The sequence below is a fragment of the Lycium ferocissimum genome, chromosome 5, assembly GCF_029784015.1.
Source record: "Lycium ferocissimum isolate CSIRO_LF1 chromosome 5, AGI_CSIRO_Lferr_CH_V1, whole genome shotgun sequence".
Classification (NCBI taxonomy): Eukaryota; Viridiplantae; Streptophyta; class Magnoliopsida; order Solanales; family Solanaceae; genus Lycium; species Lycium ferocissimum.
Window position 1 is genome coordinate 34127733 of NC_081346.1, and position 19254 is coordinate 34146986.

A 19254-nucleotide genomic window follows, 5' to 3' on the forward strand; every position below is an offset into this window, starting at 1 on the left:
TTGAACATGAGAATGGAAAATTTCATCATAGAAGCTGACTCATTGCTGCTAGTCCAGGCTATTGAAGGCAAAACAAAGTCACCATGGAACATCTCTCAAATTATAACTTGGATGCAAAACTTACTAAGTCAGAAATTATTTCAAATCAAGCACTGTCTGAGAGAAGCTAATCAGGTGGCTAACAAGTTGGCACAGCTCAGCCACTCTCATAATGATATAGTCTCTTATAATACATTGAATGAACTGCCCAAATCTGTGAAGGGTTGTCTGAAGATGGATAGATGGGGTCTACCAACCATCAGAAGTAGAATTAAGAGTAACAACCTTTATCAATTTGATCCTCCTTGATCTAATCCTAGTTGGTTAGCTGCATTAGAGTCCCATGTAATACAAAGGGCACCAAACACCAACTAAAGATACGTGTTTGATGTCTTTTGTACATAGGAATCATGCATCATTTTTCAGTATCCCACCCTCTGTTCAGGAAGACTACTTCCACCCCATAGGACATGCATCATTTAGCTCATGATAGGTTGTGTATATTCATGCACCAAAGCTGGCCTGTCCAGCTTTCATTTTGCATAGGGGCAAGGTTTATGTCCTCCCCTTCATGTTTCTTCTTTTCTTATCAATAAAATACCAGAAAATACCACCCAAGTTCTGATTTTGGAACTGGGTGGTTCCCCTAAAAAAAAAAATTTAACTTAAATTAGAAAAAAATTTAAAACAAAAACAAGAATTAACCAAAAAAAAAAAAAACTCAAGCCATGCTTCGCACTGTAATTTCCTTTTTTAAGTCCTTTCGAGTGTGAGGACTCGAGATCGAGGGAACGAGAAAGGAAAGACATTCTGAAAACTAGAAAAGGAAAGACATTCTGAAAACTAGAATTCAGACCTCAAGGACAGCCTTTCAATCAAGGTGCTAAGTGCTAACTATTATTGGCCAAATTCAGTGTTTCCATAGAGACCAAACGAGCATAGTAGCTTTACACGCATTATTCTTTTTCTCTTTTTATTTACTATAACTTCGCTTATCATGAATATTTCTTCTTTGGTGCTAGTACTCCTCACACATCTTCCAGAGCAAATAAAAGGAGGAAGAATATTTTCCTGCAGAAATCCTTGAAACAAGGCCAAGTTAGAGCCTCCGGTTGCTCACAAGGTGTCTTCAGACCACAAGAAACTACACATGAAAGAACCTAAATTAGGAACTTGATGATGAAATATAAACATCGAAACATAGTGCACATATTAGAAGTATCAGCTGTTACAACAGACTAAAATTAACAAGGTTATATTCAGTATAAAATCTGCCCACATGAGCAAATTAAGCAAACTTCCATGGTTAACACTACTGGCTAAAGAGATCATTGTCAAAGTCTACTGATTAGTGCAGGTAAGCGGCCTGGTAATGGTAGCCATTTCCAAAGAAGTTGCCATGCCCAGAGGAAACGCTGTAAGCAGGAGTACCCAAAAATGATGGAACATGGGTGTCACTTGAAACGGTGTAAGCATATGGTCTGTCATACACATATTGCGGGTACCTATCAGTCGCCCTAGCATCATAGTAGTTCTTGTCAGCAGCAACGGTAGTGACTCGGGGCCCATTTCCTACACCGTTGGCACGAGGCCTCTTGGTTTGAGGTTTCACAACTTCGGTTGCCCTTTTCTTATCTGCCTTTGCTTTCTCCAACTGAAGAATCCTTTTCTGGAGGTTATCCGCTGGGTATTGCTCCTGAAGCTCATGGTCTTCAATGCATTTAATCACAGACTTTAAAGCAGCCAGTTCCTTCTCATTGACATCATTCTAGAACAAGAGAAATACAATTGGATAAAGGTAAGCAGACAGTTATTTCAGGAAAAAAGATTCTCTCATCAGACAGGTTACATTAGTCACAAGAGCATGGACTGCGAACCAGTGTCAACCACCATTCCTCCACCCCACCCCAAGGGAACTGGTGGAGGAGCAAGGGGTTCTTGAACATAGATATGATGTCACCATAAACACTTTCATCATCTTTAGAAATACATACCAAGGAAGAGGGAACAAACCTGTACAGTAGGCGAAGCATTTCCGGATTTCACAGGTGAAGATGCTTTACTTGCTTCGTTCAAGTAGGATTTCAGTAAGGAAACAGGTGAGAATCGCTCAGTCAGCTCAAAGGCAAAAGTTAGATTAACAGCATCTATATGCCTCCCTTTACTAACCAAGATATCAATAACACCTGTAGAAGTGCAACCAGAACGCAACAGCTATGTGAGAATGTAATGTATGCACAACGGAGTTACTGAGCATATGCAATCAAATCAAACGAATATGGTTCCCTACCATAGCAGTTGGTTCACACTTAGACAGGATAAGAATTAATGGTATGTGATGTAACCCTAGGAAACACTTTAACTTGCATAACCTCGTAACGCTGGCAACAAGGGCAGGAATGAGGAAACATCTGATTCTGTATAAAGACACCTTTTTCGCTGCCCCTGAGACAGTTACTTAGATTTGCAATTGTTTAGAAGATCTAATGGAAAAAATGATGCAGGACCAGATGAAAGTTTTAAAAAATGGTGTTATGATAGGAGTCTAGGACTCTAGCTGCCACAAGGAGATATTGACAAATCTCTGTAGCTAAGAAATTCACTCAAGATATTCTCTACTAAGGTGGTAGAACAAAAGGGAGTGCTTTCGTTCTTACTGTACATATTTATATGCCTCCCAATTATTTTCCCTTTGGAAGTGAAATCTACAGTTTGCCTCTTTTGACCTTAACAACCATTCTTTCATTAGATCAAACACAAAACCAAACAAAAACAGGCCAGGAGAATAACAATTAACTGACATTACTCTCTGGTTAAACTTCCAGCCCCCAAACTTTCCCCCCACCTACGCTGCTCTTGGAGGCAAGTAAAAGATGAAAAGATATACCAAAAGAAATTACAGTGTCTCTAAAAGGAGAAGAAAACTGGTTGCAGTCAGGAGTATACAATCAACTGACATGACTCTTCTGGTTAACCTTCAAGCCCAAGCATCCCCGCACCCCACCCCATCCCAACACACGCACATAAACCTCTGCTGCTCCTGGAGGGCAAGTAAAAGATGAAAAGAGCTACCAAAACGAAATTTAAGTGTCTCTTAAAATAAAATAAAAAGAGAGGGGGGGAGGGGAAGCGGACTGCACTCCACAAATTGCAAGCAAGGAACAGTTAACAGATACTGCTCCATAGAGCGGAATTAACTAGCAGTCTAGCATACAACCATTTCAGAAATATATATGACATGCAGATCTCTAGGTGACAAGAAGGACCACCTTGACATTGCGAACTGCTGAAGGAAGAAAATCGGAAATAAAAAGTAAGGAGATAACAAATGAATAAAATAGCATAACAATGTCAGTATCAAACAAGTTCTAAGGAGGTTATTATCAAATTCCGAAAAAAACTGACTCCATTTTTATTTTTTTCCCTAAAAAGCAGTGATACAAATAGGACAAAGAGAAACATGCATACAACTTGAAACAATGTAGTGGTAGCTGAGAAATGAATCATATGAGTAATCTTAAGGAATGTGTGTAAAGTTTGATTTTTAAAGAAACGAGAGTGACGAAGTCTTGGGCAAGGATATAACTATTTTACTTCTTCTGCCTCACAAAGATTGTCCTCATTTTCTTCTTTGTGTTGAATCTACGGTATGCATTTAGCCTTGACAAACACTAAATGACAGCTAGGGTACACCATATGAATCCTTTAAAACACACTTGAAATCTGTACATACACACAGATCAAACCACTATCTATTTACATCAACTATATACAACAACATCATGATGCCCAGTGTGGTCCCACAAGTGGGGTCTGGGGACGGTAAGATGTACGCAGACCTTACCCCTACCTTTATGGAGTAGGGAGGCTGTTTCCGATAGACCCTCGGCTGAAAGAAAAGACTGATGTGACAACAAATATCAAGGTAAAAAGCATGGTATAAAGAGAATTATGGCACCAAAAATAGCACGATAAAAAGCAAATAAGGTAACAAATAGTAATACACTTACATTACCTATATATATATATATATATAAAGCACGACGCCCGTTAGTGAAATGTCATCTGTCTTTTTTACCCTTTTAAAATAGAAACACATCTGATAAAATAGTCATTTAATTATTTTCCTAATAATTAGAACTTTGAAATCAACTAGAATTTTACTTATTAAATCTTTCCTTATTTTAATTATGTAGAAAGTCCAAATATTTAGAATTTTAGAATCCATTTAACTTTTACCTTATATAAATTCTTTCATTATTAAACTATGTAACATAATTATACTAGAAGAAAGGGGGGAAATCAAATAGCAAATAAGAAAAGAAAAGAACAACGAGGGATACAGAACAAAATTGAAAACTGACTTCGGTTTTGCCATTGTCGAGTTCCACATTACTAAGTCACCTTCTTATTTTGATCTTATTTAAGAATGCATATCAATGTTTGTGTCATTGTTTTATTTACGTCATGACCTAAGTTACACGGACTCGCCATTTAGGGTGTCGTCCCCGTCTGGGATACGGTCGGGTGCGGGGACGGCAAACGTCCGGGATACGGTCAATTACATACGGATACTTTGACCGGAGTCCATCGACGGGGAAAAATTTGAGATTTTGATTTCTCAAAATTAAAAATAAAACAGATTTAACTATTTAAGATAAGGAAAATGACATACCTTCAATATTCTAGTACTTTTATCTCATGTTTGCTGCTTCATGTTTAGATAAACCAAGAATACAAGGTTGTGTTGAGTTCGGATGGCAGAGAGAAGCAGTGATATAGATGGAGGGTTTGTTTTCGGCCTTGAATGACTTTCTCTTTCTATCTTGAGGAAAGAATGAAAGAATGTGAAAGAGACGACCTCTGTAAAAGGTTTGCTCCGTAAAAGGTTTGCTCTGTAAAAGCTTGAAAAGGAAATTTGGGGAATATGAAGAAGACGACTGCTTACAGCTGGAGGAGACATGTAGTCGTGTACAAGCTGAGTTAGGACTCTTAAAAGTCTTAATTGTATTAACGTACAAAAATGACCCCTTTATTCTTCATATGTGCTATTTTTATCCCCTTTATTTTCCATTATATGCTACTTGTGACACAAAATTGAAAGGCACCTAATTATGCTATTCATAAATGTTTCTTTCTTATACAAAATAGGGATAATTTTAAAATTAATTATTAGCATGTCAATTTTTTGATAATTAATTTATATTTTTAATCGCACAAAAGCACGGACATATTTCTTTTGGTTGAACATAATAAAATTGACCCCTTTGTACAACGGATTATTCTTGGAACGTATTTTTTCATATGCCTTCTATATTTTTTCATATTTACAGCCGAATCCCCGCACCCGTATCCATAACTGGATCCGCACCCCGAATCCTAAAATTTAGATTTTGCCGAATCCGACACTCGAATCCGTACCCGTATCGGATACCCGCACCCGAGTTCGTGTAACTTAGGTCATGACTATTACAGTAAAGCTTCTCCTTGATGTGATGTGTCATTGTATTGCACATCTTGATAGAGAAGATTAGGATAAACCTAGATATTTTTCTTGAATTATTTTAAATTGTTTTTTTACATCTTTGAGCTATATAATAAGATAATGAGTAGTATTTTTTACATTTCGTCATTCCCAAAAAAAATGACGAATAATTATATCTTTTTATTTGAATTACATAGGAATTAAGTCAAGTGTTATCAAAAGCGAAAAGCGCAAAAAAGCTCTAAGGTCAGCTGGGCCTTTAAGCGCAAAGCGCAAATAAAGCGTGCGCTTTAATGAAAAAAAGCGCAATGGTACAATAATACAAATATATATGTTTAGTCCAAGATTAATAATAATAAGCACGAATAACAACTATATGGACAAAGAAATTGTAAAAATATTGCGATAAAGTGAAATATCAATCATCTAGTGTCACTAAATCGAGAGGCTCATTGGCAAGGAAAAGTATGTCTTAGAGCCTTGATGATGACAAAAGCGCACATAAAGCGAGCCGAAGCGCTCAACATGTTTTGAGCCTCGCTTTGGGGCTTAAGCGCGCTTAAAGCGCGCCTTTGATAACACTGATTAAGTCTTAATATTTAAACTTTAAAATTAATTAACATGTTACCTTATATGATTTTATTTAAATAATACAAAATAACTGCAATTCTATTCATATTACTTTTGAACTATTTATATGAACTATAGTACATTTCTATACTACATTTGATCTCCTTTCCTTCTCAAATAGCGTACACTCCACCCTCCCCAGATCCCACTCGTGGGATCACACTAGATATGTTGTTGTTATAATAGAAAACTACACTCAACAATTAAAACATAACTAAGAAGAATTTAAGAATATAAAGAGGGGGGGAGGGGGGGGGGGGGGTGTGAGAGAGGAAGAAAAATGATCGGCGAAAGTCAATAGCACTAACTCTACGAACACAAAGATCCAAAAGTGAAATGTTGATTGGTTTTCGACCATTTGAAAACATAATTCTTATTGGAAACTTTTTTCTTTGATCAAGCATGAATCGACTCATGACCCTAAGGAGAATAGGAGATTATGAATCTATGACCGTTGAGCTAGGCTATTGGGTTGTTAGGAAAAATTATAATAATAAAATTAAATATTTAAAATTTGGAATGAACTAATACTAAAATTTTGAATCAATTAAAGGCAAGTTATTTCCTATTAATGTTGAGAGCAAATGATTAAGTCTTTGAATTTACTAATCAACAAAAGAATCTCAAATAATTCATTAAGAGACCAAAAGATTCAATTTTTTAAACTTTATGTTACTTGACTAATATTTGATAAAATTGTAAGAAAAAGTATGTAATAAATTTCACCACGGTTATCAAACAAAAAAAAACCGGATCATTTTAGATTTAGTATTGGATCATATAAGTTAAATACCAATAATTGTCATAGGATATCCATAAGAAATCAATGTTGCGTCCTAATTCCTATTGAATCATATCTTTTGCATGTGGATTTTAATTTCAGGAAGTTACAGGTTTGCCTTTATTTTATAATCCAAACGCATTTTTATACTATTAACGGAATTTTTAAAAAAATGTATACTCATAGAGGTGGCAAAATGGGTAAAAAATATAGTTATCTGCCCGATCCAACCCATTTTAAATGGGTTGGATACCCAACCCATTTTAAATGAGTCCAATATGAGTCAATCCATATTATCCACTTAAAATATAGGTAAATTAGTGGGTAAAATGGATAAAACCCACAACATATAGAGTGTGTTTGGTATGGACGAAATATTTTTCAATTTTCCCATGTTTGGTTGGTCAAAATGTTTTGGAAAATACTTTCTCTAGGAAAACAAGTTCCTTAACCATCCCTTCCTTAACCCCCCCCCCCCGCCCACCTAACCACCCACCACTTTCACTTGCCCTGCTTCCCACCCCACCCCACACTTAACCACCCCGCCCCCGCTTTACCTATCACCTACCCCGTCACTACCTCTCTCTCCCTACCACCACTCCCTATCTCTCAACTTTGCAAAACTAGACATTTTGTGAAAGTAGTAGCTTTCAAAAATAGCAACTTTACAAAAGTAATCACATTACAAAAGTAACCGCTTTTTCAAAATATTACTTGCGAAAAGTAGCTACTTTTCAAAAATAGTTGTTTTGCAAAAGTAGTCACCTAAGAAAATAGTCACTTTGTAAAAGTAGTCACTTTTAGGAAATAGCCACTTTGTGAAAGTAGATACTTTTGAAGAATAGTCACTTTTTGAAAGTAATCAATTTTCATAAATAGTCATTTTGTGAAAGTAGTTACTTTAAAAACTAACTACTTTGCAAAAGTAGCCATTTTTTAAAAGAGCTTCTTTGTGAAAGTATTAAAATAACCATTTTTGCAATGTGCCATCCCTAAGATAGTGGTCACTTTTGTAAAGTAGCCATTTTTTTAAAGTGACACAAAAATGGCTACTTTTGTAAAGTGGCCATTTTTTGAAAAATAACAAAAAAGTTGCTACTTTTGCAAATTTGCATTTTCGGTGGTATTGCGAGAAATATATTTTTGCAAAAATAACCATTTTTATGTCACTTTTCAAAAATGGTCAATTTACAAAAATAGCCATTTTTTGTGTCACTTTTAAAAAATGGCTAGTTTACAAACATAGTCACTTTTTGGGGTTGTCTTCAAAGTGCAAAGTAGTCATATATGAAATAGACGCTTTGGGAGGGGGGTGGGTGAGGGTTGGGTGGAGCGGTGGTGTGGGATGGGGTGGAGTTGGGGTGGGTAGGTGAAGATGAAGTGCGTTCGAGGGTGGTCGTTGGGTGGGGCTGGGATTTGGTTGGGGAGTGGGTGGTGGGGGTTGGGTTTGGGTGGATAGTTTCAAAAAAAGATTTTCTTGGAGGTTGTGTCATTGAAAAGTGTCGAAGTTCTATTCTTCCCACAAATGTTGAGGTGCAACTATGTACTAGGGATTGGATTTGTGGACAAAATGACTGACAATGACAAAGGCTTGCGAAACGTCGTAGGCATATACGGTGACATACATCATTTGTTGATTCAAATCAAAGATAGTGAGAGTCTGTAAATCATCAGTTGGAGAATCCTTTTTACAGGGTAGGCATGGTGAAGGCAGAATGGAAATAGAAAACAACTAAATGACTTAGTCTTGCCTCACATGAACTCTCCTCGGGATTGGACTCTTTCTGACAGCCCTTTTGCCAGCGTAGATGAATCTTACATCCGGATCGATTTCGACCGTCTTCCAAGACACCGCCCCAACCAACGTAGAGATCGGGGGTGAGTTCGGCACTAGCGAGCACTTTCTCCCCGTGTGCGCGAACGTAGACGCCTTTCGATGATGGACACCGCCACTTGTGTTAAAGTAGCGTCGAGTTTCGCTGGAAACCGACGAAAGTTTCGAGTTTCCGAAATAAGTGGTACCTTTTAACAAGTCCGAGGAGGTCGATTAAGTTGCCTAAATCTCTTCGCTTATCTGTCGCTCTGTACCGGCTTCCTCGCTTCAACGAGCTATGCCAATACTATTATGAAAAATGCTATAATCCTTGAGCGAATTGTTAGATCTTTCAGTTAGTCGAGAAGGACAGTGAGACAATAGCTCACAAGAAGGAAATTAATCTTCTCCATATTGGCTACATGAAGCCAACATCTTTGAAGTAGCTTTGGATAATATGGATAAGATGGATATCCATATTATCCGTCGGGTAACCCATTTTTTAACAGTGTTAAATATGGGCAGGTCGGGTAATTGATCCGTTTTTTGTCACCCCATTTTCGACCCGGCCCATATTCGACTCGACCCGCCCGTTTGCCACCCCTAACTCATTGATATGAGGTAAACAAAAAAGTGTGTACCTAGAAACTAGAATATATTTGTCTTCCCTTAATGTTTAGAAGTTTTAAATCAGCTAAATGTTGTGCATTAAATCGTTGCTTATTTCAAATATATAAGATATCTTGTATAAATCTTTTTCTTCTTTGAGTTATGCAACATAACAAATTTACAGAAAATAAAGAAACCCTAAAAGGCAAATTCCACAAAGAATAAGTAAGAACGAACTATCACTAAAGTCGGTTATATCGATTCGCAAGTCCGATGAAACACGAGGCTTGGCATGGAAGTGTTTGATACTCGGGCATCCATAAGAGAGGAAGTTTCAAATATTTTGGGTCTATTATCCAAGGTATTGGGGAGATTGATGATGATGTCACACATCGTATTGGTGCACGATAAATGAAATGGAGGCCCGTTTCTGGAGTCTTGTTTATAAGAAGGTGCCACAAAAACTTAAAGGCAAGTTTATAGAGTGGTGGTTAGACCAACTATGTTGTATGGGGAAAAGTATTAGTCAGTCAAGAACTCGCACGTTCAGAAGATGAAAGTTGCGGAAATGAGAAAGCTGAGATGGATGTGTGGGCTTACTAGGAGAGATAGCAACAGAAATGAAGATATCTCAGACAAGGTGGGAGTGGCCTTGGTGGAGGATAAGATACGAGAAACAAGGCTGATATGGTTCAGATATGTGAAGAGGAGATGCACGGATGCCCCAATGCGGAGGTGTGAAAGGTTGGCTATGAATGGTTTCATGAGAGGCAGGGGTAGGCTGAAGAAGTATTGGGGAGAGGTGATTAGACAAGATATGACGCAACTTCAGCTTACCGAAGACATGACCTTAGATAGGAGGCTATGGAGGACATGAATTAGGATAGAAGGCTAGTAGGTAGTTGGGCGTTGCCTCGCTTATCCTGTCATACTAGTAGTCGTAGTATTACGCTTGTAGCTTCTTGTTCTTCGATTTTTGTTACTATCTAATGTTTCTTGCACTTCGATTAGCATATTATTTTGTTGTAGTTACTGTCCCTTTTTTCAGAATGTTTTGTCATGCTATCTTTAGTATTTTGTTGTGGCTTTTTCACTTCCGTTATCTCTTTTCCCGAACTGCTTTGAACTGTTTTTCCTTGAGTCAGGGGCATATCGGAAACAGCCTCTCTACCTCCCAAGATAGGGGTAAGGTCTGTGTACATTTAAGTTCTCAGACTTTGTGCCTTTTACTTTGTAAACATATATGATGTTTGAATCTCTTTTTAAATGTTATTATCATTAGTGCTAAGCACGTACCCTAAAACTAGTTTATTTACTAAACCAAAAGAGTACTATTTTTATATTGAAATGCAAAAGGTTACAACTTATACCAATTTCATTGAAAGTTCTAAAGGACATAATAATTACCATAAACATGAAAAAGTTGAACAATAAAGCAGAGGAAACAGAACTGGACACAGGCAGTATGTAAAAGGTAAAATGCTAAATACTTAAAGTAGAATAGGAGATTTGATTACTATTGGCATCAACCACATCGAAGCCAACTTCATATAAGGCAATTCACCTGGCACTTGAGTGCAAATGAATCAATATACAGGCTACAGCTGCATTGCTTAACAATCTGACTCTATACTTGTGAAATGAACCTGAATTGGGTGATCCCGACGTTATTCTAATAAGATTATTCTTCAACATTGGTCAGTCAGAAAATAAGGAGTAATAGAGAGAGCAAATCAGAGAAGCAGTACAAAGGAGAGGAAGAAGATTAAAGGATCCTTGCAAAACTTGTCAAAAATACTCAAAATGAAAAAGTAGAAGAATATCCTTGAACAGTAACTTAGACATGTTATGGACACCCACCTGGCATTCTGTCAGACAGTCCAAGGGAACGACAGAGATCAGCAGCTTGGCGACGTCGTGAAACCATTGGAAGCAACTTGAATAAATCATCCTGGTTGAAGTTAGAACTAATATCAAAAGTAGCTAGAAGCTGTAAAAATGCATGAGCCTCCAAGGAATTCCCATTATTTGCACCAATGTCAAGTTCATCTAACTTAGGTTTCCACCCTTTAGCAATCACTTTTGCACGTTCCTTTACATTTTCAGATATTATTCTTGACATAGAATCAATTTCCAGGGTGGTTAATAAAATGCTAAGGCATTCCATTAGCATAATACAAGTTCGTCGAAGGCCTAAAAGATTTGCATCCTTTTTAGCATCAGAAATTGACACTTCTGAGGGATAGAAACCCTTGAGTGAGTCCAGAACAAGAGAGGCAGGGTCATCTGCAGCTCTTAAAGCAAGTGGAATCTCCTCCCTTACAGCAGCCAGGTTCCTGAGGTTGTCTGATATAAATTTATGGAGGCTGTCTGAATCCATGTCTTGGCATAGCTTCACTAGCTCTGGATAAGACTTGACTTCCACAATTGCAGTCTCAGAATGTTTTCTATTATCCTCTGTATAAGTCTCATTTGCCCCAGAAATGGGCTTTGCCTCCAGAAAAGATGGGCCACCTTGCTCCTCCGCACTGTTAATAACTACAGGCTCTGCTGAATAAGGTTTCCTTTGCTTCTCCAGAACAATAGCAATGGCAGAGACGGCTGCATCCCTTTTCTCCTGGAGTCTCTCAAGTGAAGCTTGATCCTTAGCAATAACAGCTGCTTGACGCTTCTCTAATAGCTCATTAGATTGAACTATTTTTGTTTCAAACTCCTTCTCTTGTTCTTCCAGTTCAGTGAAACGCCTTTTCAAGGACCTCTGCAGCCCATCAAAGTGTTCTTCAAGTTGCTTCCATTTCAGGTTGAGAGTAATAGCACGGTGACTTTCCAACTCAGCAAATGCTTTCTGTAGTTGATGAATCTTAGAGGTTGTAGAGTCCATCAATGTTGCAACTGATTGTGTGTCTTCCATGATAGTAAGCCCTAAAAATTATTTCAGACTTTAGGACAAGAAGTATCGAGATGAAATTTAATAACATGACAAAAAGAGCATTCACTTTTAACATCGAAGAGAACTAGGATGACTTTTATTTCTAAACTAACTTTGCTGCATCATCTGAAAAAATTGTTGAAAAGTTCATAAATATCTCACACCTACCAATCGGAAGATAAACCTAATCAAGATTTGAGGTCAGAATGTAAACTACAGAAACTACCATTATGTATCAGACGTTGAAATTCGGTATATTGCACAGCCGTCCATAAATGCTCCTTAACTGGATCTTCTACCCATCAGGACATTTTATTTAAGAGAATTTTAAGAAATGAAACCATGATTTAGTACTAACAGGAAAATAATATGAACCATTGAACCTCATGAATAAGAATAAAAAGAAGAAAACAGAAATGCCGGTGATAGAGCAGGAGAGCTTAAGAAACATAAACAACATAAATGCCGGTGATGAAGCATGAGAGCTTAATTCAGAGTTCTATTCATTCACTTGTGCTTAAGCTTGATCATGCATATGACCTTTTCTTACTTTCCTTGGATAAAAGTGATTGATCTTTTTAAGTTACCAGTTTAAAAAAAAAAAAAACAAAAAAAAAAGTGATTGATCTTTTTAAGTTTCAATGGAATCTTCTATTGTGACATTGTGTTTATTCAAATTCCAGCAGTATCAGCTTTTCCGCATGATCACCTTTTACCATCTACATACTAGTCTGCTCACTCAAGAAGAAAAGGAAAAAAGTCAAAGCCTTATGTTATTCTTCTTATTCATTTATTTTTTTGAATAAGTTAAAGCCTTATGTTAAACTTTGTTTTCTTTTTTTGGGATAAAGCCTTATGTTTATCATTTACCAGAAATTTATGATTTTATTCCATAGAGTGGTATTAATGAGGACAAAGCACGGATTATATTGCAGATAGCCATTTCAGTTAGTAAGTGGAAAGTAAAACACTGTTCTCTTCTCCAAGAAGCAACTCATCGAGTACCAGGACATGTTAGCTGTTAGAATGTCCTCCATCGGCTGGAAAAGGGATAGGTCAGATCCGAATGACCAGCCTAACCCCAAGGAAAAACGATCAGTGCTGGAGACTACCAGTGAGAGCGTTGGGTGTGTGAGATGGTGCGCTGCCAGAGATTTGACTTCTGCAGGCGTATGGTGGCGCGTCAGAGGTTGGTTGCCAGAGATGTTTAAAGGGTTTTGCTAGTCGAGATGTCCCGAACATTGTGGTGGTGTTGATTTTCGCAGAACACTCACGAAACAAGTAGGTGACACAAACAATGATGAGAGTCACCAGAAAAATGCACGGTGATTATCTTTTCATCTATCAGACGTCGTAGGTTACTGCACAGCGAGAATTTTCTCACCAAGGCTTCTCCGGTGTATTTTCCTTTCTAACGTGGTTTAAGAGCAGACAAAGATTCTAGGTTCAAATCTCATCACCACCCCAAAAGAAATTTTTTTGTTTGGTCCATTAGAAAAAAATAATGTCCACACATAGGAGGGCACATTGAGACATAATACAGTGGTTTACTCTCTCCAGCAACTTAAACTTTTAGATGAGATGGTCACACAGTTCAACAAGCTCCAATTCTATTAACAAAGTATTAGAGCCAGACCCGTTCATATTCTTGGGTAACCAAATGTTGCACCCCTCTGTTATAATGTCCACGGTCCAGACGTCCAGCGCAGCATATGTAGAAGGGTTGTTAAAGTTTCCCACATTTGTTGAGGGAATAATGGTGTCTTCTTGTACGATCTTGGACAACCCTCACCTTAAAAACTAGCTTTTGGGATAAGGCCTGCCCAAAACATATAACAAGACAACTTATTCTTTCAACCAATGTAGGACATTCTAACATTGCCAACACTAGGAAACAATGTGGTAGTATCATATCCTGCCACATTATATTTCCATGCGACCAAAAGCAACTTATAATTAACATTTGGTTTGCCAAAAATTCAAGTTCTTCGTCAGAGGAAGATGACAACATATAAAGATAAAATAAAACTAAAACAATATAAAGGGGCATGGAAAAGAGAGAGGAGACAAGTTAACGTGACTGTCGCAATACTATGGAACAAAAGGACCTCCCATTATTGTCATCATATCACGACACCCTATATTACAAGGTCAAATCTGCAGCTACCCTTGGTTGTCTGAATAAGTTCCTCCATCTTCTTATTAGTATGGGGTTAAAATCAGTAAAAGAGACTAACTTCCTTAGCTCATTGCACTTGACTTATCAATAATGTCAAATTTTTAACATACACATCCGAAAAATAAAATTTCTAAAATTTACACAATTGTTGGCAACTTTCTCCTATGCATTTGACATGAGAGAGGCAGCAAGAGAGTCATCTCCAATCAACAGAGATGTAGCTTTGCTGCAGTAGGTTCTCATGGTCGCTGCCTTTAGCTCAAAGAACATCTACTTCTTTCAGCTCGAACTGTATATACAGTTGAAATACTTTTAAAATATAAATCCATACTCCCTCGGTCCCATTTTATGTGGGTCTTCTTTCACTAGGAAAGGAGTTTTAAAGAGAAAGCAAAACTTCCGAAATTTTTTGTCTAAAACACGCCATAGACATTTGTGTGATTATAAATCATCTCATCAAGGGTAAAATGAGATTTTTTAAGTTAAATTATTTCTAAATATAGAAAGGTGTCAATATTTTTGGAATAGACTAAAAGTTAAGTAGCCACACAAATTGGGGGAGACAAAGTACTAATTCACATCCATTATTAGAAAAAGATTATCAAGTTATTTAAAATCACAGATCCGCCCCTAGGGCTCAGAGATTCCGGTTTTCCTTCTTTTGGCATTTTCTTCCAAACATATGAAATTATCTATAAAGCCAACAACATCTGATATGCTACAAATGTGCCATAACAGAATTACTCATGAAACTAAAAGAAGTAAATCAGAATCAAGAGGCAGCAGATAATAGTTCCTTCTAATAGAAAACAAAGTATAAAAGACTTCACTGATGAATTCCAGAAACAAGTACTCCCTCTGTCCCAATTTATGTGATACATTTTTCTTTTAAGTCTGTCCCAAAAAAATGATATATTTCCTTATTTGACGATAATTTAACTTTAAACTTTACTTTTTAGATGATCTATAATCACATAAATATCTTTGACTTATTTTATGCCACAAGATTCAAAAGTCTTTCTTTATTTCTTAAACTCCGTGTCCGATCAAACTATATCACATAAATTGGGACGGAAGGAGTAACAAAAAGGGGGAAAAGACAAGAATGAGAAGCGGGTACAGCATACCAGCCAAACGGGGCACTATAATGTCAGGTGACCTAAATATTAGGAGTTGAAAAAGAAATGCAAAGACATAACAAATGACCAAGATGAAATGTCAAAACTTAGCTACTAACATGAGCGTTTTAATAAGCAATTTGGTAAAATAATAGAAGGACTAAAGTCTTGAACTGAAGGAACAGAGTGAGAGCAACGTGAAAGTGGACTTACTGGATTGGTAGTGACAAGTGGAACGAAGTGAGAATTTGGGGGAAAAATCAGACCATTTTTGGAGTCGAGGGTTTGTGTGTCGTGATGCCGTAGAGAAAGAGGAAAGTGTCTGTCAGTCCAAATGTTAGACTGCTACTTTATGACAGCTTCTACACACAGACCACGCGGCCGCAGACACTCTCTCTCTCTCTCTCTCCTATTTGCTTTTTTATTTAATTTATTATTTATTAGTATTATTTACTTTATTTATTTACGGGCAAAGGTGCAAATATACCTCCGTTAAAAAAGTGATGTGTATATACCCTTACCGTTACAAAATAATACAAATATACTCTTTTGACTAACATAATTTTTTTTAAAACATCATTTAGCTAATTTTTTTAATTAAAAAAAAGCCATGTGGCTTTAAAAAAAAAAAAAAAAAGTCTACTCATTTTTTTAGTAGACATATTTTTCTAACACCACGTGGTAATTTTTTTCTGGTGGGTTAGGTCTGGTTCATTTAAAATATATCTCCGTGGCTTTAAAAAAATAAGTCTACCCACTTTTTAAATGAATTAGACTCGACATACCAGAAAAAAATTATCATGTGGCTTTAGAAAACTATGTCTACTCAAAAAAATGGGTAGACTTTTTTTTAAAGGCACGTGGTATTTTTTTAATTAAAAAATAAAGTAAGTAATTTAAAAAAAAAAAAATCCGTCAGCAAAAAAGGTATATGATAAGTCCAGGTGCATTTGTGTTTTGATGATTATCAAACTATTTCAGAACTAGATAGAGGCTTGGCCAGTAACCTGCTCTCTGTGCACCTTGCACCGTCAGTAGAGAAGAACTGTAAAGCCGAGCCACTTGCTGTACACAAGTACAACTGTGAGTTGGCCCATGCTTTAGGTCAAAGTGAATAAGTGGTCTTTATCCATCCCACATGCTCCCACTATATATACAACATGGTGCAACATAATTGGTATCACTTGAAAAACCTAATCTAACTTGTGCAAAAGTTGTCGCCGCAAGAATTCAAGTGATCACAAGAACAAATCACTTGCAAAACTGAAGAACCCGATCCAGATACAGATTTAGTCTATGTTCTTTATGTTGTTGTAAGTCTTTATTTTGTTGTGCTAAAATTGTAAATCTACTCTTCCCAAAAAGGAAGTTGTTGTAGGTATTTCAAATTCTTAGTAGTTGTTAGGCAGTTTACCTTTCAATCTATTAAGTGATACCCTTGGCTAAAGTTAGCTTAGGTTTATTAGTTATGTTTGGCTAGAGGTAGTCAAGCTTAGTTTCCTTGGCTAGTGTCACACCCCTACCAGGAGTATGACGGGCTCTGACCCGTAGGCCGGGAACCACCTGACTTATCCATTACTTTGAACATTATAAACCATAACTCAAAGAACACCTACACGAAAAGGCCCAACATAGGAATATCCGATCATTCGACACGTATGTACGTATGCGGACCGATAAGGTCGCCACAACATTACGTATATCATAAAGCGGCAAGGCTAACAGTAAAGTATTAAGAGCTCAAAATAAGGCCGACAAGGTCACCAATATATTATACCATAATATGAACCGGTGGAGCTACAAAACATCTAACTGTACACACACGTCTACGAGCCTCTACATGGAATACAAATGATCATAAGGACAATACCAAATAGACTGTACCTCCGAAGAAAGCGAGTGCTCCGAGAATCCGCTCGATAGAAAACCTACGGTCCGATCCGTCTCCGCGTGCCTACCTGCGGGCATGAGCGCAGTGTCCACAAGAAGGGACGTCAGTACGAATAATGTACTGAGTATGTAAGGCATGAATAGCAACATAATATAGATATGAAAGGTAACATGAAATATGAGAGATAACCTGTACATCTGGATGCCTCATAAGGCGGATGCCATGCATGCTTAGCCTTAAAAAAACATTTTATACATATACATAGTACCGTACCCGCCGTTAAGGCTCGGTGTCATATATATAGTATCATGCCGGCCATTAAGGCTCGATGTCATATATATACGGTATCATGTCCGGCCATTAAGGCTCGGTGTTAGCATCGTTAGCCCGCGTCCGGCCTCCCGCGTCCGGGCAATATCATAACATGCCCGGCTGCGGTGGTGTGCACGCGCGCTGCCATGCCCGGCCGACTATAGCGCGGTGCGGTGTGAGAAAATACATACATATATATAAAGCATGCATGAGAGCCAAATAAAAGCTACGACTCTATCAGAGTGACGTAAGGTCGGTAATCTCCGATTTATGTTATGGAGCAATCATCATCGCTATATCTCACCTTGAAGGAACTATTATTATAAGGCGAGATCAACAACAATGAATAAAAATCAACAAAAATCACGAAAATAACTCAACATTCTCATATTCACATTGAAAGCATAAGCTTGGGACTTTTAAACATGAAATCATCATCATCGTCGTAACCATCATAGAAACATTCTCATCTTTGGCATCGTCATTAACATTGTAAAAACATGTCCGTTGTTGTTGTTGTCATAAAAGCTTATAGAATCATAATTCTTTGACTCGGAAAATAGGGACATTTTGGAAAACATTTATGGATTATCAAGAAAAAGTCATGCCTTTGAATCATGAACTCTAACTTTTGGAAGTAAGGAGGTTATGAAACATATGTAAGGAATTATAACATAGGAGTTTCTAGAAATAGGATCATCGTCATCACAAAACACGTTTATCTTTAGCATCATAAGAACTCCATGAATCATGAATCTCTAGCTTTTGAGAATAAGAATATTCTTGGAAAACATTTATGAATTCACATAGAAGTATCATGGGACATTTGGAAAACACCTATTGGATTCATAAGAAAGGAAACATGCCTTTAGAAGAAAGGGACTAGCCTTAACATACCTGGAAGATAATTTCTCGACTTCCAACTTACTTCCTGTCTTGTAATTCACTTAAGATCATTCGTAGCCTCATAATCTACATATACGACCATTCATACTATTGTTAGGCTCATCGTCATACGCTCGTCTTAAACCCTTAATTTAAATCCATTTAGAATCTACCGAAATTCGGGCAGCATCTCCCCTGTTTATATGCCTAACCCGAAATCACAATCCAATAACCAACAACAATAACAACAATACCAACATCAACAACAATAATATCAACACCAAGATGCTCCATAAACATCCCACACGATGTTTATTCAATTTCTCCATCAACATTCATTATACGATCATTTCATAACTCTATCTCCGTAAATAACTGAAATTAATATTAATAAGAAGAGATTCATACCTTATTCTTGCTAGAGCAGCAATATCTTCAATATTCACTTTGAATCCAGTCAATTCCAACGCAAGACAAAACTATAATCGCGACTACACGTTACCTGGACCTCGATTAATATTCCGTCACTCGAAATTACTCAAAATCCTCAATTTTACGAGGTAAATATGCTCTCTTTTTGCTT

The 19254-nt window shown here is 37.2% G+C and overlaps 1 protein-coding gene across 1 annotated transcript; it reads right to left on the minus strand.

The window, feature by feature from the left end:
• Positions 1–1204: 1204 nt before the first annotated feature.
• Positions 1205–15961, minus strand: LOC132056755 (FRIGIDA-like protein 3). Its single transcript, XM_059449091.1, has 4 exons — positions 15797–15961; positions 11218–12279; positions 2053–2225; positions 1205–1807 (listed from the first exon to the last, which is right to left on the minus strand). Exons 2-4 carry the CDS (start codon positions 12266–12268, stop codon positions 1388–1390), a joined length of 1644 nt encoding a protein of 547 aa, XP_059305074.1. The 5' UTR covers positions 12269–12279; positions 15797–15961; the 3' UTR covers positions 1205–1387.
• Between the last annotated feature and the right edge of the window lie 3293 nt (positions 15962–19254).